Source organism: Triturus cristatus, chromosome 3_1, assembly GCF_964204655.1.
Source record: "Triturus cristatus chromosome 3_1, aTriCri1.1, whole genome shotgun sequence".
Classification (NCBI taxonomy): domain Eukaryota; kingdom Metazoa; phylum Chordata; class Amphibia; order Caudata; family Salamandridae; genus Triturus; species Triturus cristatus.
Window position 1 is genome coordinate 862,837,818 of NC_140583.1, and position 26,315 is coordinate 862,864,132.

Here is a 26,315-nt window from a genome sequence, read left to right on the forward strand (position 1 = left end):
GGGGAGGGGGAATGGGGTGGGGGGGGGGGCTTCCCCAACAGCCAAAGGTATTTCCCCCCCCCCCCCAAAATGTAATGACAATCGGCAGTGAAATGAGCCAATAGTGAATGAAACCAGAGTATTCCCCCAAAATGTAAGGACGATCGGCGTGCATGGCACACTGACATCATTACACGTAAAGTGAAATGAGCCAATAGTGAATGAAACCAGATTACTCCCCCCCCCCCCCCCCCACCTACCCCCTTAGCAACAGGGATATTAGTCTGTTAGGCCCTTACCTGCAGAACTCCAGAGTGTGGATTGAGTCCGTCTGTCTCCTAGGAGAAACTGCGGAGCAGCTTTCCATCCCCCCTGGGCAGCAGCCTAAGCTTGCCGATTGGCTTTCCAGCTCTCAGGCAAACTGGAGCCCTCCACTCACACCTGTCCAGGACCCTTAAAGGTTTGTTGGGTAAAACCCAAAACATTTACCTCCATTTTGTGAGCTGAAGTTTCCCTGTGCACCAGATTGGAGTGAACCAAGGATCAGGAGGTGGTAAGATGTTAGACAAGGGCTGTCTCTTTCCTGAAATTTAAAAAGTGATTTTCCCTACCCACGATTGCATCATTTTCACCCGTTTTTGCTTGTGGTTGTTACAGTTTAAAAATTGATGTTTTCTCCAGTCCGTGATTGCATCATTTTACACCGGTTTTGTTTACAAACTTATGGTTTTTACTTGCCTGTGACTGTTTCATTCAACTTGAATTGTGGGATTGGCAGTCAAAAATCTGTTTATTTCTCACATTGCCTGTGTTCAGACCTGTGTGTTAAGCGATCGTCCCTCAGCTCCCATTTTGATAGCAAGTGAGTGAAATCACATTACACCTCACAACTTCCGATTCTCCATGTCTACTGCGCAAAAAGGTTACACCAAAAAAACAGCGCACCACCTCACTCTCAAACAGTCTCGACCACCTACACACGAAGACCCATCAAAATGTCTTCTTAGCATGCTGGATGAAGAATTCAATACAGAAAAGCTACACAATTGCTATCTTCATATACCCAATACCAATACTGAGGACACCTGCTGCAAGCCGACAAAAAACTGCTCACTCCTCTACAAAACAAAGTCAGACTATCACCAAAGCACATTCTCTAAACGGTCTACTAATAAATGCTTAATCACTCTCTAAAAACAAACTCATATCTACGACCGTCTCACTGACGCAAAACCAGACAAACTATTCATAACTGAATCATGGTTGGAAGATGATATAGTTCCAGTGCCACATCAAACGACCACCCAAAATCGTATAGGAAAAAAAAAAAAAAAAAAAGGTGACCTAGCTGTTGTGTTCAGGCAAACATTACATATCACTAAAGGTGACGACTTCGCCATAAAAAATTGAGGCCCTTTTCATTAGATGCAATCCTACACAGTCTTCCTCCTGTAATTTCCTGCTCCTTTACATACCTCCACCTAGCAATGCAACATTCCCACACACACTTCTAGACACCGATTCAAACATGATAACACTACACTCCAACCTATGCATTCTGGGTGACCTCAAAATTTGGTTTGACAAACCCAATATACCCCATCCCAAAACAATCACTGCTGGCCTAGATGCACTGAACCTGCATTAGATAGTCCACAAACCCACACACATCGCTGGACAGTCCTAGATGTCATTTTTTGCTAACACAGAACTAGTTACCTTTCTAACGATGACTCCAATCACAGGGTCAGACCACCATTTGCTTGCCTTCCAACATAAAACACTAAGCGACGCACCTAAAACCACCTGTTCCCAAAGAGACTACTATTTGGGTGTCGTCAGCGTAGGACTTGACATCAAACCCAAAGGATCTAATAAGAGCCGCTAGTGGGGCGACACAGATGTTGAACAAGACTAGGCTGAGTGAGGACCCTTGCGGGACCCCACAGAGTATGGAGAAGGAAGGAGCAGATAAATCGTCAATTCTCATCGTTTGCACTCGTCCAGATAGGAACAAATTGATGAGCTTTCAGGCTGACCTGGTCATCCCAATCTCACTCAAGCGAGCCATCAGCCGCATTTGAGACTTTTTCCAAATATTTTGGCTGGGAGTGGAATACAAGAAATAGGCCGATAACTACTGGGGTCATCTGGGTATGATGAGGGTTTCTTAGAGGTAGAACAATAATTTTCTTCCAAACAGAATCTACATAAAATTCATACTTTGGTGGTTAAGGAAATTATCCCATAATGTAAGCAAAGGTAGACACCTATAAAAACACTACTGTCTAAGCACTCCCCACTGAACTGCATTGTGGGTTTTCGGCATAAATCAGCAGCATTTCCTACTTGGTGAAAAAAGAAGTGATATTACAACATTGCAACATCAAATTCAGTTTACCCTATAATTCTCTCAGTGGGCAACCTCATAAAAACAGATGCAAATGGAGCCTCGGAAGAAATTCTTAAGTTACTGTTCCACTTTTTCATTGTATCCTAAGTGCACTGGAAATAGAGTGACATTAAAAAAGGTATCCTCGAAGAGCTGAAGACAAGATAACTGACAAATGTAAAATTGTGATCCTTTAGATGCCCAAGTCTACAAAAATGAACAGTGGGATGATCTCTAGAATAAGACATTCGCCATAGTGAATAATAAGACTGCCTGGTGACGTACCTTAAAAAAAGCCAGCGCTTTACATTACTGAATGCAATCCAAAGAATAAACGCAATATCAAGGCTGAAGCAAGGGAAACTTAGCACAGATCTAATGGTAAGATTAAACAAGCATTGGCGAAGCCAATAGGTCTTGCCTTTGGAACCTTATAAGTATTTAGTTATGTAGTACAATATCCTAGGTTCAACAACATCAACTGTTGCATGTCTAAACACTTATAAGGTCCCAAAGGCGAGACCTATTGGCTATGCCAATGCTTGTTCTTAGTTTAGTTTTCTATCTCTTTTATGTAAGAGTAGGAATCCGTCCTTCTCGTGTAGTGAGGTCGATGGTTTAGGTGCCGCCAGGCGGGGGCTCCGTTGAGGGTTGGAGGGGCTATTCGGCCCGCCAATCGTGAAAGCAGCCAGGAAGCAAAATGTCACTGGCACATCCATGTCTCAGAACTGCATGCCAAACCGAAAATCTTTGTTTAAAAAGCATGCTTTGGCATCATTTAAAAATGAATACTAGGGAAAGAACACCCTAGCCTCCCTTGAGAGGATCAGAATGCAGCACGGAGCAAAATCCAGGGCTTGTCTAACATTTTCGGGGGCATTTTTTAGCTCACTATTCTTCCTCCCGTTATAGGCTCTACGCGGGAGGGGGTGGCATGGGGAGCCATCGCTTCCGAGGGCTCAAGGCCCCAGGCGGCCGCTGCAACTGACAGCGACTGCAGGGGAGGCCAGCTGTTACTCAGTGATCGCATTAGGTTGTTATGGTAACACAGGTTTTCTCCCTGATTGAAAGGAGCAGAGGTCACGGGAAGAGATGGGGGGGCAGAAGAAAGACACCCGTGCCTGGGAACAGGTCTGGAATAGCAATGAACAAGGGAGTCAAAGATGGAGAAATGGAGCAAACAGCAAACGAGTGGAAGAAGCCTTAGGCGAAGGGAAGGAAATCCAGGGCAGGAGGAGTGTGTTATGGAAGTTAGTGAAAGATGGATAGAAGGAAGGACAGAATAAAAAGGGGGGAGGAAAGATGAAGGCAAGGAAATGTAGGCAATATAGGCATCAGAAATAAGTCAGGAAGGAAGGAAATGCAGAATGAATGAGCGGTTGGAGGAAGAAAGGAACTGAGAAAAGAAGCTAGGACAGTAAAGAGCAAAGAAGAAAGAAAACAAGCGCGCGCCGCGCGAGTGGTGCGCGCGACAAGTATGCTGGTGAGTGGGCAGGAAAGGAATTTTAACAAGCGCGCGCCGCGCGAGTGGTGCGTGCGATGCGGGGCTGAAAGCTGGCGGATGCGATCGTGCACGCTTGCGTGAAAGCAAGCACTAGGCCAGCCAGCAGCACTTTTAAAACTCACCTACAAAATTTCTCTCCGAGCAGCGCATGCGCGCTGACTCAGCGAGACTTAAAAACTGGCCTTCATGAACTCAAAAAGATAAAAGATTACACAGGAGGCTTTCCTCTTCTATTCACTAGACTTCCTTACACTAAACAAAAGTTAAAGAGATGTACCTTTTACCTTTTCCAAGCCATCTATAAAATAAACTGAGGAAGCAGGTGGGTTGCAGGATAAATGAAATAAATAAAAATAAAAACAGACTGAGCACCCAGCTTCCATTTTTTTGAGGTCTGGCTTGACAGCGCAACTATCACCCAACCTTGTGTGATCAACCTTAAAAAGACCTTTCAGGAGTACTACAGAGGGCGGCTTCGGTTCCACTCACATGTTGGTGGACAGAAGTACGCATTCTGATTGGGCTGACATAGTGTGCTCCCAAGCAAAAAGTGCTTGCCCTCCCCACAGCTGTGATCACATTGTTTATCCAGCTGCCTGATCCAGCAGAAATATGGCTGCCTAGAAAGGTTTCACTAACACACAAAGTGTCAAGCTTGACCTCCTTTCAGGGCACTGTTGTTAAAGTGTCTTAGATAAGTAGATACTCCACAGTGCTTATTTTTCTAGTTCCAGCACTCTCCCATTCCCTTTCCATCATTAACTTTAGAGAACAGCTGTGGGTTTGAAAAGCATTATGAGATGCCCAGGTCTACACTAATCGACATGCTTATTTAGGTCTGGCTTGATCGTGTAGCCACTGCTGGACCTTATGTGATCAACAAAAAAAGAGCTTTCAGAGTACTACTGAGAGAGAGAGGCTTAGGCTCTGCCCACAGTTAGTTCCCCCGAGGATGGGATTTGATAGGGCAAAAGTTATGTGCTTCTACTGAAAAGCATGCTTGTATGTGTACTTTTTGACTTGTGACAAGTATTACACCCAATATCGGATGACGGAGCTGTATATGGTGGCAAGTAAATGATCATGGCTAAAGGCCTGATCTGTTTATCATGAAATATTACAATAAGGCAGCAGGCCTGACACATTTACTGTAAAATGCATGTTAACATCAATCCATTTGAGGGTGGATTGCTATTCCTCTTTATGAAAGCCTGCAGAAGGATTTTGTTACATGGAATCTCAGATTACGGTAGCAAGCAAGGGTTTTGGAGGTGGTTACCCCCATGTGGCAAACCACAGATATTGAAGACTTGCTCTGAGAGAGTCTTTGTTAGGCTCCATTAATAGAGATAGTATTTCGATTTGCCAACTGTAATTTTTTATAAGTTTCCAATTTTAGGGGGTGTGTGCCAGATGGTTGACATGTGGGGAAGCTTTCATTCAAAACAGTAGGCCTAAATGTGTTACTGCGACTCTATAGGCCTGACTGGTACGCTGAGAAAGGTTATTTCGGAAGTCATAGATCGGAACAGCTTAGTATGAAAAGTTATCACAAAGGCAGTGTTGTCTAGTTTAGTTATTGTGAAAAACATGTGTTAAAGACGATAGACTTAATAGTGGCTTATCACTTTAAGATTCACGCTGTAGACCTGTATTTTGGGACATGCAATCTCACAGATTACAGAAGGCGGCAAGTGTTTTGCTGATGACCACCTACTCTGACAAACCCTGAAGGTTTTCATTGTGACGATTCATGTTGGGCCGTATTGAGGGGAGTTGTTTACTGCTACGCAAACTGTCTTTCTCTACATTTAGTTTTTAAATGCACGCATGATGGTTGACAGTTTATGTGCAATTAAAAAGTGTGTATAGGTCTCATCAGTTTAATGGGAAACGGTATGCCAGATTCCATAGGTTTTATCTATTTTGGGGCATTATGGCAAAGCCAGTAGGCTGACTGGCATATTATGAAAAGCATGTGTGAAAGGCAACAGGCTTATAGATGAGTGTTAGGCCACTCTTCAAATTTCACGTAGGCAAGTAGTTTGCTACATGGAAACTCACATACTACTTCAGCAGGCAAGTGTTTTGGGGTTGGTGTCCCATCCGAACAAACCATCTGAATAGAAGATTTGCTGGCTGGTAATTCTCATTAGTCTCTATTAGGATGGATTTTATATTGTTTTGGCACTGTAAGTTTGTATATATTAGGAATTTTATTAGGGTATACCTGTTGGCTTTCTTGTGGGAAAGCATATGCCCAATACAGTAGATCCAAGTTAGTTAAGGTGACAAACCATGTAGACTTGAGTGTTTATTATGAAAATTAACGATAAAGGCAGTAGGCCTGACAATGATTGTGATAGGCAAAAAAACAATATATATCGCAACTACACGCTCCCCAACTTCGCTGAGGCAACAGAGTACACACGGAACCCCAGGTGAGCTGCAAAAATTCCTTTTATTTGGCATAGAGCATGACGCGTTTAGTTTTATTTGAAAACTTCTTCAGATGCCGCCAGGAATTGACAAATGCTTCTCCCGCCCTATTTTTCAAGTAAAGTGCCCCACTGAGATTGGTCTGAGCACCGCTGGCATGCTTACACTGAGTAAGCACAAACACCAGGAATCTGCATTTGCGCGGAGCGGCTACCCAAACATAAAAATATAAATCAATAGGCACTTAAGGGTGGATTGCTATTACTCTGTATTAAAGCCTACTGTTAGGACTGTTAGGTATTTTGTTACATGGAATCCAATAAACTACCATAGTAGGCAGGGGTTTTGATTTGTGATTTCTCCCTCCACCCCTGACAAATCATGGATGTAGAAGATTTGCACTCTGAGAATACTTGTTAGTCCTTTAAGAAAGATAGTATTTTTCTTTTCCAACTATAATTTTCAATACTTTTGCAACTTTATGACTTTGTACCCAATGGTTGTCTTGTGTAATTTGCACTATAAGTTATACTAGAAGAATCTCTTTGGAAGGCTTGGCCAATATAGCGGACTGTCGGGAAGTTGCAAGGAAAAAAAAAAGAAAATGTAATTGGCTCTCTAGCCCCGTGAATTACAGCATTTATTAATCACATGTGTACATTCACTTGAAAATAAGTGTACTTCAGTTGCCAGCTGGTTGGAGAGTCCTTTAGTTTTCAATTTCTTTGTTTTACAGTTCCACATTCATTTCTTTGAACTTCCTTTCATTATCTTCATCCCCCGTGGCCACTTCCCTAAACCAGGCGACCATTATGAAATTCTATTGTCCAGACTATACACCTAGATTGCCAACATACTGGTTCTAAACACATCAGCAATTCAGAAACTTTAAAACAGACTCTGTACAATACCATTGCAAGATGAACACTCAATGTTATGTTTATTTTGGTTATTGTAAGCATATTCCCGTGGGGTTCAGAAAGCAGCATTTATTTTATTCTTCTACTCAATTTATTTTGAATACGTTATTGAGTTTGTGTGTGTTGTTGTGGGGTTGTCTTTTGTTATGGAGTACTATATGCATTTTTTATTCCCTTTTAATTGGTTTTCTTTTATCCGTTGTGTTAAACGTTCGAGAAACCAAAAATGTTAAGGACTGGCAATATGATTTTTCTCATCTTTGTTATTTTACTACACGCTTAGGAATGCTCATTTTTTTAATTTTGTTTATGGTGCAAGTGATATTGTAACAAACACATCCATCTGCTTTTGTAACAAACACGCCAGTCTGCTTGCTTTTCTTAGTTCTTTTGGTTGGTTAGTTCAGTATTCTCCATTGGGAATTTTAGATACTGTTTCAAGGAGAAGCACTTCACTAATCGGCCTTAGTCTGCTAGGTGCTCTTGGCTTGATATACTATCAAAGCCCTGCGTTCACACTTCGAGCATAGAACACTAGAAAGGAGAAATAAAAATTAACTCTATAAAACAACAGGAAAGCAGTATCTAACAGCCGCATCAACACACCTGAGCTGGATGTGGTGATGGTGACAGAGTTTTAGACAAGAATGCAAGAGATTGCCAACCTACAAAGTACTTTTTAAAACGTGGAGTATGTACAAGAAAAAGGGAGATTGAGGACTAACGTCTCAAAGTTTGAGGAAAAAAAAATATTCAACGTAGACATTAGCAGTCAACACCATAATAAGCCTTATGCAAAATATCTTAAAACGTGACCTTCTGCTTCACTGGTAACCAGTGCAGTTCGTTGCATGGTTTGCAAGTATGATCATCTTTGTCAGCTAAGACATTACAGGCTGTGTAATTCTGCATGTTTGAATAATTCTTTCTCAGGGAGACCAAAGTAGAGGATGTAGCAATGGTCAATACGCTATAGTACAAGGGCTAAAACCACTTGGGCATAACGTTTTAAGTGTTGAAAAGGGTGTATCATCTCTAACAGGGACAGCATATAAAACCAAGAGGAGGAAACTGGGTTTACGTACACTGTAAAAAGACAAGACTTCATTTAAGAAGACAAAATATGACTTATACCCAACAACACTGGAGAGAGTGAGGAATCCTTGGGCATGCTACGTCCACTGGGGTATGTTTTTGACTAAAAGTCTGAAGTGTGCCTGAACAATATTCAGGAGGGAGTCAATCCAGGATTTTCTAAGTCTGGTCATTTGCTATGATTTTTTGTTAGACTATTACTACTATATATTAAAATATATTTTTTTGTTTTATAGACGCACCATTTATGGTCATGTATGCTACAGCAAACATTTTCCCAGCTTCAGCCTGATATTTTGCAGTATTAAGAAGCCACCCTGCAGAGGCATAGCGCTTCTTCGAAAAAACACAGGATTTGCAAAATGTTAATGGATGACCACATCCAAAATGCAATATAAAGGAAGTTGAACACAATTTTTTTACCTCACAGTCAAAGTTCTCATCAACTGCTTCTGTGAACTGGACACGGAAAAACGTTGACAAACTTCCAGCGCTGTAGTACAATATGATTTGCAGACCCTTGTAACCAAAAGCAATCTCACTAATAAAAGAAAACAAAAACAAATGATAATTAGATTACTATTCTGACAGCAACTGTTCCAGAGTTTCTTTCCTGTGGGTTAACAAATGTTAATATCAAAACACTATCAACAATGCATCTTGAAATGCTTTACAAAAAGTACATTTTCCAAGATTTGCCTTCGTAAGTACTAAACTATTTGGCATCATTGTGATCTAAATCAAGCCACACAGAAAGTACAAATACAGGTGAGTAACTTTTCCATCACTGGAATACTCATGCATAACCTTATAATAATCATCCTGGGTTGAGGGGAATTCCCAAACACTACTAAAAATATATTAATATCAAAACTTTTTAGGAGTTCTCTGGATCTCTTTTTCCAACTGAGGCCATTCTTACAAAACAGTGCCTCTGCACACACTAATCAAAATCAACTTCACTGACTACCATTTTTAAGTCTGGCTTGACTATGCAAGTGTCGGACACCTTGTGATTATCAGAAAAATTTTACGAAGCAATACGGAGAGGATCTATGGCTTCACTCATATGCTGGTTAGATTGAATACAGCATTTGATTGGGAAGAAGTTGTGTGCGTCCTTTAAAAATAGTGCTTGTTGCACTTCGATTGACGATCTAGGGCTCTTCTTTTGCTTAACATGGCTGCCGTGTTGAAAGGTAATCAAATAGTGCGCAAGAGGACAACTTTCCACCAAGCTGCAATGCAATTTGCTGAGAGAATTCTCCCTTCAAATAAAATGGGTGTTGTGCTGAAACTCCATGTTGCGGCGTGGCACAGCACCTGTGGGTGGTGAACGAACCAAGATAGTGGGGGTGGCTGGTGGTTCTTGTTTAGTGCATATCTGTGAAAGAGCACCCCAGGTTTGTGAGAAAGTGGCTCTGTATATACTGTTCCCAAATAGGTACAGGGTGTACAGAGTCCACAGTCCCCAGAGGCTTGGCAGAGGCTAAAGTTAGATATAACCTTACTCTCTAAAGTGGTAGCTTGGTCGAGCAGTAAGGCAGTATCAGAGGACAGTGTAAAGCATTTGTTGTACACACTCAGTCAGCAACACACACTCAATAACTGACCTCTAGGCCAATGGTTTATATATAAAAAATATATGCTTGTTTTATTTTAGAACCAACAATTGGAATTAAAATATACTTTCTCAGAATGAGATGCTTTATATAAATACTTTTGCAATATGCAATTGACTTTTGTAAACAGTTACACGTGGTTGCAATAGGCAACACTATTTTAAACACAATAATGCATGGAGTTCATTGGAAGTTTCATGTTATTTGCCACAGATTACTTTTAGGATTACTTTTGGAATTACAGGACTGGTCCTAGATTCAGTCCTGGGTTAGTACTTGGAATCAAGTGATAAGAGTCGACTTAATTATTGTGATGATTTTTAGACAATATTTTGCTATTTTAAAAGTTGACACTTGGAAAATATTTCATAGAAAACAGTCAATGATTCCCTATGGCAGAAAATTCAAGTTACAAGTATAGTATGTTCTCGTTACTTTTGTAATCCAGTACTGGGTACCTAGACTCAGTACTGGGACCTTTATCCAAAACAGGTAAGTAATTACGTTTTCAGATATTATACGATGTTTAAATAATATTTAAAGATTGCAGAAACTGACAAGAAATTTCACAGAAAAACAGTCATTGATTTCCTATGGGAGAAAATTGGGTTACTGGTAAGTACAGTTGTAAGTATTTTTCAGAGTCAGCGCTGGGCACCAAGATCCAGCACTGGGAGCTCACCTAAGAGCAGGTGAGTATTTTGGTTTTCGTTACTCGGCTGATTTTTGGTGAATATTTTAAGATTTGAAAAGTCCACACTTAGAAGAAATTTCAGGAAAAAGCCAGTCAATGTTACCCTATGAAGAAAATAGAGTTATCGGTTTAAAGGTAAGTACTCGACTGGCAGAGTTGAGGTTCTGGACATAGACTCAGGGGTCCCCCAGGGTCAGGTAGGTACAGTTGGTTCACCCTGCGCGACTCTAGGGCGGCCGGGTGCAGAGAGAGTTAGGCCCAATGTTATCCTATGAGGGATAGGGGGCCTTGGTTGGTGGCTGCTGACTAGCAAGCCCCGCGGCTGTGGGAGCTGAGCTCCTGGTCACTTACTCAGGGCAAGTGAGGAAGTAGATAAGTGTAGAGGTTGCACTGCCAGGGCCACTCGGGCGGCTGGGTGCAGGGTGCTTTTGAGCCTTCGGGCGCTCAATTGATTTCAATGGGAAATCTCCGGTTTAGAAAAAGACTGCAAGCTCGGGGACGAGGATTCTTCAGGTGCCACCACCACTTCGAGAGGTAAGTTGGGTAGTTGGAGGATAGGTAGGTACCCCGGGATTGGGCACTGGGGGCCGCGGGGCGCCGCGTGCAGGGGTGCCGCGTGCAGGGGTGTCTTTCGGTGTCGGGAAATCTTACCCTCTGTTGATCGCGGTAGGGGGTGCACCTTGTTCTGAGGCTGCAGGCTTCTTCAGGAGTGTCGAGGGAGGTCCTTGGGTGCCGGACTCGGGGTCACAGTCGCCGTGGGGTCGTCCTTGTGGTGTTTGTTCACTCCGGCATTGGCCAGGCTTGGCTGGTGCAGTGTGTGCTGGGTTCGCCGTTCCGGCTTGCTGCCAGGGATTAGAAGTAGGTTTTGAGTAGAGCCTCTACTCATGGGAGTCCCAGGGGCTTGGAGCCAAAAGGTAGCCAGGTCCTCTGGGGTTTGTGAGGTTGCTGGCCACAAGAGATGCCGGGTTGGAGCAGGAGCAGGTTTGAGGGTCGACAGGCCGGTAGGGCTGGGGCCAAAGCAGTTGGTGTCTTCCTCTTCTTAGCAGCTGCAGGGCAGGTCTTCTTTCTTCTTGCTCTTCTTCGTATTTCGGAATCTGGAATCTGGGGAAGGAAGGTTCAGGGTGCCCCTAAATACTAGATTTAGGGGCGTTACAGGTAGGTGAAGGGCAGGGGCCAATGGGTCCCTGTCCTGGGGTGGGTACACCCCTATCCTGCCTCTCCTGTGGGAGGGGGTCAGGAGCCTAGTCCTGATTGGGCAGGGCTTCCCATCTTCAAGATGGCGAGAGCCCGGAGATGTGCTTCACCTCGCCTCCCCCACCTGAGGGGTGGGGTTGGCAGGCTGGCACATCCCCTGTCCCTATTTGGGGTTTCCGGCCAAGCTTCCCGCCGGAGTGGGGGGTTGCAGTGGCCTGGGGAAGCTCACAGAGGCGGCATGCCTTTGAAGCTTCCCCCTGCCCATCCTGGGGGAGGAGATTTAGCACCTCGCCCAGGATGTGCATTGTTGCAGACCCAGGAGAGCAGGGGCTCTCCTACCCAGGGGTCCAGCAACACGTCTGCTGTGTCGCAGCCTAGGCAGCCTCAGAACAGACGTGGATTGTAGGTTTAGGTTTCAGGGGGCCTCTCTAAGATGCCCTCTGTGGTGCTTGGTACATTAAATCCCACACTGGCATCAGTGTGGATTTAATGTGCTGAGCAGTTTGATACCAAACTTCTCAGTCTTCAGTGCTGCCATTATGGTGCTGTGGAGTTCGTGTTTGACAAGCTCCCAGCACCATATACTCTTTGATGGCAGCACTGCACTTACAGGACCCAGGAATGGACCTGGGTACTGTAGGGGCACAGGGCTCCTGCCTCTGTGCCCACACCACTGGCATAGGGCACCAAGCAAGAGGGGTGGCTGATGTATGCCAGGGCAGTGTAAGTTGTGGGCATGGCACACAGGGATGTGTGCCATGTCGACTCTCTGTTTTGTCTTGTATCCAGACACTCAGCCTGCAAGAGCAGAGTGTGTGTGTTATGGTACAGGGCCTCTAAAGGTGGCACAATGAGTGCTGCAGCCCTTAGAGGCCTTCCCTGTTCACAAGGCCCTGGGTACCTAGGGTACCATTTACCAGGGGCTGACATGTGGCCAGGGTTTGCCAATTTGGGTTTTAGCTGTTAGGCAGTTTTTAGGGAAGGAACACAGGCCCTGGGCACCTGATTGGCAGGAGCCCAGGGCACAACAAGGAATAGTGCATCAGCTATTAGGCAAAAAAGGGGGGGGTTACTGCAAGAAACGCACTTTCTTACAAGGTTCATTTGGAAAATTGCAGTAGCCAGCTTCTAACATCGGTTAGCGTACGCAGTGGAAAAGCCAACTGTGAGATGGCAAGCTATTCCTACTGCACGCATGGATTGGAGTTTGCTGCCGAGTTCCCTGCATGCCTTCTTAACATGCATGCTCTGGCATCAATGGAAAGAGATGAAAAATGCTATATTAGACAAGGGTGCATGTATGCTCTTCACAAAATTGTAAAAATTTGGAATTAGTGTTATCAGGCATTACAAGAAGACAATACGGTTTCTCAGAATATAATCACGGCTTTCCTATATGAAGTAAGTGGGAAGTCGCTCTCTGATGAAGCCTCACTTTTGCAAAGGGGTAGGGACTGAATAGATACCTCTGGAATTTGATAGTAAGTTCTTTTCTCTTTTATCCATTGAAATGTTGGCACTCTTCAGCAGTTTAATTAAGTGAGGTTTTACCTCACTCTTGAACAACCATAAATAGCCATTTATTTATTTATTAAGAAGAGGGGCAGAGGGGAGCCCCAGACAAATCTGGGCTTATATAGACCTAATTCACTAATAAATAGTGACGCTAGCATTGAGGGCCGGCTTTAGGGTGGTGCAAGCAGGGGGCGGGCATGTGTTTAGCAATAACTTACGATTTATAAGCACCTGCTGCAGAGTTCCATAAGCGTCCAGCTTTCAGGCAGTAATAAAAAAATGACGCAATAACTCTTGTGATTAATGTTCCTGCTATTCCTCCTGTTAGAGGAGACGGGAGGTCTCGACTGCACTAATGGTGCCACCCAGCGCTCTAACCCTTTAGTACATCTATCCGCGGGCTGTAATGACCCTAATACTAAATCCACTTATATTAATTCAAACTGTGTGAAGATGGTAAAATGGTAAGCTGGTAAGCTGGAATATAGCCGGTCTTACAAGAAAGTTCCAGGAACCAGACTGGCAGGAATACATTGATGCTTTCGATCTTTGCCTCCTTCAGGAAACGTGGGCTAGGGAATCACTGCATAAGGTGGGTTACAGAACATTTAGTGTAGAGGCGCGACAATCACCCAGAGGAAGACCATCAGGAGGACTCCTTATCTGGGTAAGGAACAACATAAACGTCATAATAGGAATTATACCATTAGATACAGAGGATGCCCTGGGCCTAAGTTTAAAAGTTACAAATAACTCATGGTTATATTTATTTAATGTATATATTAGGCCAAGAGACAGTTCAAAAGAATCAATAATACTACAGCATTTGGAAGAAGTCATAGACCCTATATTGCCTAATGGGCCCATTATAATTGGCGGGGACTTTAATTGCCGTTATGAACCATTGTCAGGCTTAAACGAAATTTTTGAGGAAGAAGATATTGCTTTGGGTATACCACCTTTAGGGATAGCTAAAACTCCTAGATGCTCTGCCTCTGCATTACAACTATTAAATTTTACTGTAGCAAAAGGTCTAAGATCATGCAATGGTAGAACTCAGTCGGACCCTGGTGGATCCAATACCTTTTCGAGGGGGCCCTCCACATCTAGGATTGATTATATTATGATAAGCACTGCTTATTGGGCTTATGTGAAAGATTTTAAAGTAGATGCTAGAAGAGAAAGTGATCACTTTCCCCTCTGCTTAGAACTTGCAGAGGAATCGTTCCAAATACATTCATTGACCCACTCTAGAATAGGGAATGAAGTTATCCAGCCCATAGTGAGCAACAATAGAAGGGCAGTAAAATGGCCTTCTATAATGGGGAAGATTGAATCACTCACTTGCATTTATAATAGTTTTAGTGACCTAGTGTTGTCTTACCTAAACGAACGTCCGGGGATTACATTGATAACACAGATCCATTCAAAACTGGTAAAGACAATAGAACCATACCTAACTAAACCAGGGATTGTAAAGATTAAACATACCACTAAGATCGGGCCAACTAACCCCTGGTTTAGTAAAGATTGTGCTGAAAAGAAACAACGCCTAATGAAGGCATTGCATGCAAAGGATCCAACTGTTATCAGGGAAGCAAGGAAATTATACAATAAAACCTTGAATGTAGCCCGCAGGTGCTGGGAAGACGCAAGTTGGGGAGAACTGCTAATAGCATCAAAATTGGGCGATCAATCCTCATTTTGGCGGATTATCACAAAGGGCAAGAAATCAAGTACCCAAGCCCTCGACTACAACCTGGATCCAGGTACTTGGCACAGGCACTTTGCCCACTTGTATGCTTCCCTAGCTCCAACGACGAGTGGTCACTATTGTGACAGCGAAAATCTCATGTCATCAACTGAGATTGCCCCGTTATCTTTTAGCATAGAAGACACTAGACTGGCCCTGGATGCTATTAAGCCCTCAAAAGCACCTGGCCCTGATAAAATACCGGGCGATCTTTTTAAACATGCACCAGATGTGTGGGTACCATATATTAATCTGTTGAGCAATGCAATTGCAGGAGGGCAGCCAATCCCCGAATCTTGGAAGGGAGCGGAGATCGTCCCGATATATAAAAAGGGTGGCAGGGACGATCCTGCTAATTACAGACCTATTAGTTTGTTGGATATACTACAAAAGGTTTATGCCAAACAGATTTTGGAAAAATGGAGTGATTGGATGTTTGCAAATAATGTACTCTCCCCATACCAAGCTATTACAACAGGGGGTACCTAAAAATATTCTAGTGCAGCTGGTTAGGTTACATGAGAATAATTTTGCAAGAGTACGCTGGGGCCACGCGGGAGAACTCACCGAAGAAATAGCAGTCAATAGAGGTGTGCGCCAGGGATGTGTCCTGGCGCCAACCCTCGTCCTTTTATATGTTAATGACATGGTTGAGTTCCTGCAAAAATCCAATCATGATTCCCGGAAATTGGGGGGAAATCATGTCTGCGCATTAACCTTTGCTGACGACACAATATTGTTGTCGCAAACACCAAAGGGTTTGCTAAATCTTTTGAATCCACTTAATGAATATTGCAAATTAAAAGGCCTGGAAATTAATCCTGCAAAAACTAAATATATGTCAATCAGGCCCCACAAATGTTTTAAGCATAACATCAAGTTGAATGGAATGAGTCTAGAGTGTGTTTCTAATTTTATCTATCTTGGAGTGAACATGGATTCCAAACTCTCTTGGAATCCACAGATTACGAAATCAAGATAAATTTTAATACAAAACTCAGCACCAATTTAAAAAAAACTCTATGCAACCACGTCAAAGGCCATCACTCCGGCCCTGGAAGTTTACATGTCCAGGGCCCAATCTGCTGCTTTATATGGCTCAGAGTTATGGGGGGGGGGCTCCCTCTCGATACTAACCACGGGGGAAAATAAGATTTTGGGGAGACTTGTCGCTCTCCCCCAAATACACCTATGACCCCTTTAATGATGGACTTGGGTCTAAAACGAATGGGCCACAGGGCCGTTTGGATGACCCTGTCTTATTGGATAAGAATATGGACGACAGAGGAACTTCATACTTACAGACAATCACTACGTGAACTCTTGGCCCTAGACACACACCTTAGTTTCCCGTGGCTGATCCATATTCGTAAATGGTTGCTGGACCTAGGTTTGAGCAGATTTTTGTAAACCCGAACCTGCTCACCCCCGATTCAAAACAGGAAATCAAGACTATCTACTGGAATTTTATCAAACATAATGTTGTTCTAAATTGTGGAGCTGGTTCACTTACCACTCAATTTTTGATGTTCAAAATAATACCCCACTTTGAACAATTTCTAGACGAGATCGAGCCATTACTCGCTAAAGTATTGTATCTGAAATTTAGGTACGGCACCCTCCAGATCAAGTCTTTTACTTCTAAATGAGGGTCCGCCCAGAGAGGGGAAATTGATGGTAGGTGTACCCAGTGCCACATAGGAAGCAAAGAGGATGTTGCGCATGTTTCATTTTTTTGCCCTGCTTATAGAGTGCCTAGAAAGAAATGGATAAAACCTTTGGGCAGGAAACTATGTATTGGGAAATATGTTGAAATGTTGCGCATTTTAAAAACGGACACCTCAAAACTCATTGTATTTGGTACCAGTAGATTTTTATTGGCAGTCAATTTTATCAGGATTAAAAAAGGGCTCAAATTTGTAATTAGAATTTTTAAATTATATGAATTTTATAATCCATTGTAATCATGTGTGATTCCAACAAGTAAACAAATGCTATACTACTAATAGCTGATGTATGACTGTAAATATACATTGGGAGAGTTATGTTTACACGCTTTTTATGCAAAAAACTCTAGGACCCCTATACTATGCACTTTGCACTTTATGGAAAATGAATCCTGGGTATTTCTGAATATTCTGATCTCGAGTTATTTCGGAGTCATCCACATGTTAAAGTTCTATGAATGCTAAAAGCATATAGGCATCATGCACCTTGATTGTTAGGGAAATAATTATGTTGCTGCTTATGATATTGTAAGCGTTACAACAAACAAATGATGGACGGAATGCTGACAATGCAGACATTCTCCCCCAGTCAAGAGATCTGGGTTAAATCCATCGTTCTTTTGCCCACTACACCACCCCAGTTTAGACATGGCCATATGCAAATCAGTCTTGACCCTGTGCCTCATGGGAACAGTCCAGCCCGAACTGCCAAGCCATGTCTTCCCTGGACCGGAATCAAGCATCCTAGGACCGGTTTCTGGCTATCAGCCGTCATCAGCCAGGATAGCTTGACTCCAGTGGCGTAGTGAGCACGGGTCCCACGTCTGGGAATACCCATCCCACTTAGGGCGAAAAGCGTTACAACAAACAAATGATGGACGGAATGCTGACAATGCAGACATTCTGATATTGTAAGGTTTTATCCATTGTAATGTGAATTTTTAATGAGGGACCAAAGTTCCATATATGTAAATAGACTATATATTCTCTTTTGGTTGTATTGATGCTTTTATGATTCTGTGAATCGAATAAAGATATATTGAATGTTCCTGCTGGAGAGAGAGGGGGATTGGGGTTTTGTCTAGTGGCAGGTTTGAATCACCACACCATAGAGAAGTGCAGAGGGTTGATCTGGCTGCTGCAAAGAACAGGTCAGTATTTTATGTGGATAGCGGGGTGGAATAGTAAGGCCAGTCTTTACCAGTACTCAAACAAATTAAATGTATGTTAGAGGGGCTAAGGAGAGATGAGGGACACTTTTGCCGGGTGGTACTGAGGGAATGCGAGGAGGAGGTCAATATATATATATATATATATATATATATATATATAAATAAATAATCTACTGGCGGTCGCATGTAGATGGTTATAGTTAGGACCGTGTTTCCATAGGAAATCTCACAATTCTATTTTGAATAACTTTGGTGCCGGTTGACGAATCCTGGCGAAATTTTCAAAACTAATGGGGCGCTCCGCTGAGCTCCTACCCTGAAAGTCTCGGGGTGATTCGTCAAGCGGGGGCCGAGAAAAAAGGGGGGTCCCAAAACGCGTTTCCCCCATGCATTTTTCCATAGGACCTTTAGTCGAAGGTACAGCCCGAACGGCTGAACAGAATTACTTGAAATTTGGCAGAGAAGTAGTCCTCAGGTCAGGGAAGTGCCTTTTGCAGGTCTGGTGTCAATCTGTTCAGTAGTTCCTGAGAAAATAGCATTTAAAAGCATATACATATCTATAGCCGCGCACCGTGCGCGCACCCCAACGTGCGCGAGCGTAATTGATTGGTGGTTACATGTTAGTCAACGTTCGAAATCAGGAAGTGTCGGCCGCCATTTTGTTTGTTTTCAGTGCGAGAGTGAAAAAGGAAGGTGGCGAACGTGAAAAGGGGGCAGGGTAGAGTTCCTGACCCCCTAGCCTTTGTCAGGGGGTCCCTGAAGGACCCCGAAGGCAGAAAATTAAAAAAAATATATATATTTTTAAACATCGCGGGGGTGCGCGCACGGTGAAAAACCCAAATAAAAAAAAAAAAATTTAATACTTAGTTTATTGTCAAATATATAAAAAAAATACATACATAACTTAGCATTTAAAAAAACGTACAAATTCACTGAAAAAACCATAGGTTTCACACAGGTTTTAGTTAGGTGGACATTTCACTGGTAAAAAAAACAATGAAATTCCCCTGTTATAGTTAGTTCAGATAACTATAACTCGCGCGCCCGCAATCCACTGCTCATGACGTCACATATTACATCACTCATGACATGGTCAGTGGCATCACTCATGACATCACTGATGACATCATCCTTGTGATAGAGTGGCGGTCGCGCGAGTTATAGTTATCTGAACTAACTATAACGGGGGAATTTCACAGCGATGACTCAAGTTTACGGCATTCGGTGCTCTAGGCGGTGCGAGAAGCGTGGAGACGGCGGAGTCAGCCGTTATAAATATCGAACCAGTTCCTTTGGCAGGAAAAATCCACACGCACTCCCTGGTGTGATTCTCAATTCAATTTAATCAATTCCATAACATGGCATGGCAAGCAGGTCAACCCAACGCGTTTCAGTCTTCTCAGACCTTGTTCACGGGTCTGCAGGGGGGTATCTCCGTGACCCGGGAAGGCCACAACAGCGCAAATGGAACGGCGTGCATATTGGCAGGGGTGACAATGAGCGTCGGAAAAGGACTCAGTGAGTACACAGTACCCAAATTGGGATTTTATTAATGTGAAGGAGTGAGAGCAGCGGCATCCACTTTGGGATTATAACATTAAAGACTGCAAATACCATGATGCACTGAGCAACAACACGCCCAATTAGCGGGACCTTAAATAGAACATCAAGTGTGCAATCACCTTTGCTGCTGTACCACTCGTAAGCCATTCCCGTGACAAAGGGCGATGGGATGCCCGAAATGCGTAGGGAAATCTTGGCAAATTGAAACTGTTATTGCGAAGTTGTTTTCCGTGCTGCCCTGCCAATAAAGAAAACTTCGACATACCGTGTGTGGAATCTCCAATTTAGGGAACCTTCGATTGGAATATATATATATATATATATATATATATATATATATATATATATATATATATAGATATATAGATATAGATTTATAGATATAGATTTATAGATATAGAAGTATAGTCGCAAGAAGGTGCCCCCACCAGAAAGCCACCCCTGCTAATATCCATTCTGAAATTATGGATACACTTCTGAGCAGGATCACTGCCAAACTGGTTACAACGTTGCAACAAGGTTTAATTCCAGGAAGAGGCACGGCAGATCATATTAGAGGAATAATTGCTTTATTTGATATTGCAGAAATAGAGGATACACCAATCACAATGATCCTGTTCGGTGCTGAAAAAGCATTTGATTGTGTCACATACGTTTATTTGTGGGGGATTTTGGAGCCATATTTAAGAAGGCTATATAGATACTATATTGAAACCCAATAGTTAACTTACAGATAATGGGGCTAGAGTCCAACACCATCAACATAACTCTGGGTGCTCGACAGGGGAGTCCCGGCTATTTGTCTTGTCCATTGAACCTTATATTGAAAGAATAATGAGGATCAACAAGATTAGACCACCGGTGCTTAATGGATATACAACAAAAATACAGGCATATACAGAGGAGTTTGAAATAATGACCACAGAAGTAGAAACTTCGCTAAAGAAAGTGGAGGCGGAAGCCACTGATTTTGGGAAAGTGTAAGGATACCTCTAAAATAGTGGGAATACCCAGAGACTTTAATAAAATTCAGTTTCAAAACCAGAGGAAGCCTGATAACACCATATAGTCATAATTGCTGCAGTAGGCTAAATAGCTACATTAAATTATGATCCACTATTAAAGAAGATACATAAAGATCGAATTAAATGAATAATTAAAAACTTATTCATGGGTCACTGCTAATTAATTATAAAGGGTCATATAACACAAAACACTACCTTGTTAGCACAATCCGTCTTGAAATAGGAACCAGATGCTCTAAGAAATTGGATTCAATTTCCTTCAAAACCTCAGTTTATCAGAATTTAGAAGGACAAGGAGAACCCTCAAATGCTTAATCGTGGTGACCATTAATCATATAGTCCAACTGTTGCCGCATTGCAAAATAATAATATCTGGAATTCGGATATGCCCATTCCCCTCTTGCTAACAGCAACTACATACATTTGCTGAAATTGTTTAGAGAGATCCTTGACTTTCTACCTTCCACTAGCTGTAGAACTGTTGATTCATGCTGTGATCACTAGATTATGGAAATTCTTTTTACTTGGGTCTACCAAAATACTCTATTAATCAGATACAGAGAATCCAGAATGCCGCTGCCTGTCTTACCCTCAATTTACCTGGGTACCACTGTGTCCTTGGTAACAGGACTTACACTGGCTCACCATTCATGAAAGGCTGACATTTAAAGGAATGGTCTTCACTTACAGAGCTCAAAAGAAAGAATGCTCAGGTTATCTGCGGAAGATATTATAAATGTAGTCTTCTGGCAGAGTCCTAACGTCATTAGGGGACAAGCTTCTGACTTCCTCTAAAGTTTGTTGCACCAGAATTGGCGGACCTTCTTTGCTTTTCAGGCTGCCAAACATTGGAATTTACTTCCTATTGACTTGCACTCAGCTCCCTCAATGGTTATTTTACATACCAAATTGGAAATCAGTTTTTTTAAATCGAGACTCGCTTTTGAGATATCCAGGCTTTGCTCTATATCCAGTGCCGGGATGCCCCAGTGAGGATCACACTCGCTAAGTTCCACATTCATTCATAGTTTTCTGAGTCCTTGGTCCTCCACAGTGAAAATCCCTGCTGCTCCAGCTTTGCTTGATCTCAAACTAATCCCCTTTTGAAGAGCTCAGAAGACCTCTATTCAGCAAATCATCTTGTTTTTTTCCCTTTCTCCGACCTCTTCTGACTATGTTGTTCCAATGCCTCATGGCATGCAAACTTGATGGGGGGCTACACCGTCCCTTCTGTCTTATGCCAAGTGGCGCTCTCCTACACCCAAAATCTGCAGGAGCACCATGGTGTTATTTGCTGCTTCCACCGATGGTGGTGTCAGTATGCGGCAGCTGTTTTCTTAGAGGCGGACTGAGGATGCTGCCGAAATCATGCTGCTGCCTGCTGGTTCCAGCAATGCAGCCCCTTCAGAGTTTTAGCACCTTTAACACAGGTAGGGTCTTGTTCAGGAAAGCAAGGTCCAACCGGTTGAGGGATACTAACCTGTTGAAGGACTCCAACAAGAGGGAAAGTGTCTCCAGGATGCTAAGATAGACACTGGATGAGGCAGGTCATTGAAAGCTGGCAGCTAACGGGCAACAAGTTCTACTGGTCTACAAAGACTACCTCTCAGTGGTCTAACACAAAGCAAAAGAAGACTAAAACGGAACACACTAGGCCCTCAAAACCTTTCAAAATACACTAGTCTGCTCTCACATTATAAGAATGCTACAATCCATTTCAGGAGCAAAGTAGTAAGTTCAAGACCTTCAACTCACCACCTCATGTAGTAGTAAAATCTTTATTTTGCTGTACCTAGCCACCCTGCTTACAGCAGAGGGCAATGTGGGTGGATCGCATTGCAGATGCTGTGCAATGTGTGGATACAGTTACTTTTGGATGAGAAGCTTCTCTAACATACATGTTAACTCACTGGTCTAGCAGTGCACCGCTATGCCAAAACATGATGATGTTCGGCTCCTTGCAGTGAAGGACACCATCATAATACTCACCCTAGACCCTTATCACCCAACCAAAAACGTACAACCAGTGCAGGAAGATATTGAAAAAGGAAGATGAACAGCAGACAGCATAGTCGTCTTTTCCTTCAGAGGTCAAATAACCAATTCTAGAGACTGCTGTGGCTCTAAACCAATAATATGCTTTGCTGCATAAAGATTCACCATTTTACTCTAGTCACAGTGCCCCTTCCATACATGAAACTCCACGGTCTATTTCATAAAGGGTAAAAATGAAAGAGGTCAATGATCCCGCCACACAAGTTACTATAATTCAGGTTTGTGCCAGCTTAAAAACCTTAAAGCCAATGTTCACGGATTATTGCAAAAAAGTTAACCACCCAAACCGAGCACCCTCCACACCGATTCTGAAGCATACTTAAGAACTGTGAATCACGGAAGCAAAAGCGATAAGTGCACGTTCTTCACTGAAAATATGCATGCCTATAATTGTGTGTGCTGTCGGAAAGACTCAATTTGATGTCTATTTACTTCAGCGGAAAAAAGAATCTTTAAAATAAACTTTACAAGTGTGGCCTGATCGTAAAGAAGAAATTTGAGGATTAAAAATAATAACTTTTTAAAACTAAAACATAGCCCATGTTTTAAAAGATACAACATTAAGTGTAAAAACAAACACAAAAAGTAGTACAGTGGCAAACTCAGAATAAACTACCTGGTGTGCTGTATACCCAAACTTTGGTCCAGTATATGAATCCAGAATATGGAGGTGACTTAAAACTGATCTATCTGGGAAAAGATCCTTAATGGAAGAGGAAACCTCACACCCATAGTAGCGTCATGCCTAATCATCGGTATCCTCTCCCCACCATGGTAGGCCAGTGCCACCAGGGTGGACTCGACCGCCTTGAAGACTGTACCAAAAAGAGGAAGTTCTTAAATCTTACTGGACAAAGCGGAGGGGAATCCAGATTGAATTAAAAATACCTTAGGGTTCCTAGGATATCTTTATTCAGCAGGACACTAGGTATGACTAAAAACTTAATATGAATGGGTATTTTGAGAGTAATGATTCGCCAGGGTTGTGTACTCACACCTTTTCTTTTTTCCATCTATAAGAATAGGGAAGAATCACCCCAGTCAAACTCAATACCAGACGTTCAAGATTAATAATGTGCGCACCCCAATCCTAATTAATGCAGATAATGCCGTGTTAATTGCTCACACGGGCCGAGCCTTACAGCAGCTATTAGAAATGTATATAAGCTACATGAGCGGTCTAGACTTAAAAACTAATGAGGCAAAGTCCTTTATTTTAATTACTGGGAGTAAGTGATGGAGGGTTCCAAATTTTTACATAGCAGGACGGAAAATAGCTCACACTGACATCTTCTCCTACCTTGGGATAACCTTTGACAGTAAACTTCGCTGGACCAATATGATCACAAACAGGGGTTTATCCCTGGAATAGAGTATTATCGCTTTAAACTCTTTCATAAAGAAACTGGGTGTGAAGCCCCTCGAAACGATTAAAAAGGTTTATTCTGCCAAATCCATATCAGTGGCAAGCTATGGGGCAGGGATTTGGGGGAGTCATTAATTCCCTCAGCCTTCAGACCATCGAGGATATCTTTCGGAAAAAACTCGTTGGTCTCCCAATAAGTTGCTCCAACTTTAATTGGCATGCAGAATTGGATACACCTTATATCAATGACATAATTAGATTGGCCCCAATACTACTATGGCATTCGATATGGAGAAGAGAATCAGTGATCCTTACCCAGCGGTTAATAGAAGACTGTTTAGCCCTCGAACACACGCATAGGATTCCATGGCTGACATACATTAAAGATAGTCTCTTTCCCCTTGGCTTAGAGCACCTATTCACATCACCAATAAATTGCTCTACTGTCTCCAAGTCTCTATTCCTAAATCATAGGGCCACCGAGAGAGCGAAAATGAACTCTCATAAAGCATCTGTAAAACTGTTTTTAGAAGGTCCAATTATTTGTTTTTATTTATTTTGATGAGTTTTTTATAGCGCTGGCTAAACCCGGAGGTATCACAGCGCTTTACATGGGGTTGAGAACAAACCAATATTCTGTTACATAAGATACTAGAGCAATTTGCGAACAGGAAAAACAAACAATGGGGCAGAGGGGGTAGAGGGTGAGAGAGAAAAGGGGCATAATACAAGAGGATGAACAGTGATTCAAAACATTGCATCAAAATACAGTTAACATCGGTTACTGGAGAAATTTTAAAGGTTCATATGGCGGAAGAGGAGCAAACCAAGCGGCGAGGAACAATCTGGAAGTCTAAGGTGGATGGATCAGGTCAAGGACCTCAAGGACCACATAACAAAATGGCGAGGCTGCAGGCGAGCACATCCGTTCAGAAATCAAAAAAGGAACACCTACCCCAGGAGCAGGGTGGAATGTGGAGGGCAAGGCACCTGAAGTAGAAGGGTGAAAGTCATGGTTACCTCTCAAGTTTTGTTAAAGTGGGGAAGAAGTCAGCACAGGCACCAGCTCCGGGAGGGGAAAAGCAGCTGCGGTGTCCGGAGGGAGCACACAGCACGCAAAAGGGAGAACAAGCTTGAAGTGAGAAAAGCAGGCCACCGGCGTCACGGCACTCTGGAGGAAGCTCCGACGGGGAGGAACGATACACACCCCAGCTGCAGCCCTGGAGAGGCGCCAGGAAACCGCAGCACGGGTCCAGAAGGCAAGCGTTGATCGGTGGGGCCACCAGGGCAGGAAAGACAGGCATCGGACGTCCAAAGGGAGGCGAAACCGGAGGGCTGGCAGTAGGGCAAGCAGCAGCAATAGAGTCCAGAGGCAGAAGGAAGTCCAGGAGGGGAGAGCCTCATCTCCGCTCACCGACGGCCATCCAGAGAGCTCAATCAGGCATCGGCATAGCTAAGAATGACTCAGACGACCGCAGGTCTTCAAAGACTTGAGGAATGGCGGGGGAGAAAGAAGACAAGTTGCGGAGATGTGGGGAGAGCTGCGTCCGATGCCCGGCTGGGTAGGCGACGGCCGCGGCGAGAAACCGGAGTCAATCTCCCCTATAGCTGGCTGCCCGCCGGGCTTCTCCACCGGGCATCGGCCATGACTGCTTGGTCTCCACAGAAGAAAAGCATTGATCACATTACAACTCCAAGAATCTCAAGTCCACAAGCAGGAGCCCAGAGCAATGAGGACCGCCGGTAAACAAGATCACAGGTGAGCAATGGGGTCCGAGGAGGAGGTGGGAATCTGGGGATTTAAGCCAAAAAGTCGATCCCTGGCTGGGAGCTCCCGGCCGTAGCTCCTCACCTGTCAGCCATCTTGGACCACCAATTGATAAGGAAGGTGCAGCCCTATACTTATTCTTTATTACCAATTTACACCACCGATTTATTTTAGTGCGGTTTCATTTGAATTTTATCCCCACATGTTTTCTTATCCAGCCGGAATCTATTCTACCCAAGATCTCCCTCCCTGCCCTTGTGACGGAATCTCCTTGCAATCAAATGTACATTATTTTTTTTTGCAAATTCTAGAAGCATCACCGCAACAGATTCATCCGGCCACTCATGTGCAGATATAACTTTACCCAATGCCGCCCAGGAATGTATTTTTTTTAATTTTTTTTTTTTTTAATACTATCGCTGCCCGATCATTTGGTATGTTACTCTGTGGCCTCTTTCTTATTTCTCTCATGGAAGACTAGACGACTGTGTAATAATTTTACCTGAACTATGTGTTTTTATTCTTCTCCCTT

General features: G+C 43.1%; 1 protein-coding gene across 5 annotated transcripts in view; it reads right to left on the bottom strand.

The window, feature by feature from the left end:
- The window catches only part of HAT1 (histone acetyltransferase 1), a 241,655-nt gene that overhangs the window by 120,677 nt on the left and 94,663 nt on the right, over positions 1 to 26,315 (bottom strand). For all 5 annotated transcript variants that reach the window (XM_085645300.1, XM_085645299.1, XM_085645297.1 and 2 more), the window contains one exon: positions 8,753 to 8,870. In XM_085645300.1, the coding sequence (XP_085501426.1) occupies positions 8,753 to 8,870 (118 nt within the window). The remainder of the gene's footprint in view (positions 1 to 8,752; positions 8,871 to 26,315) is intronic.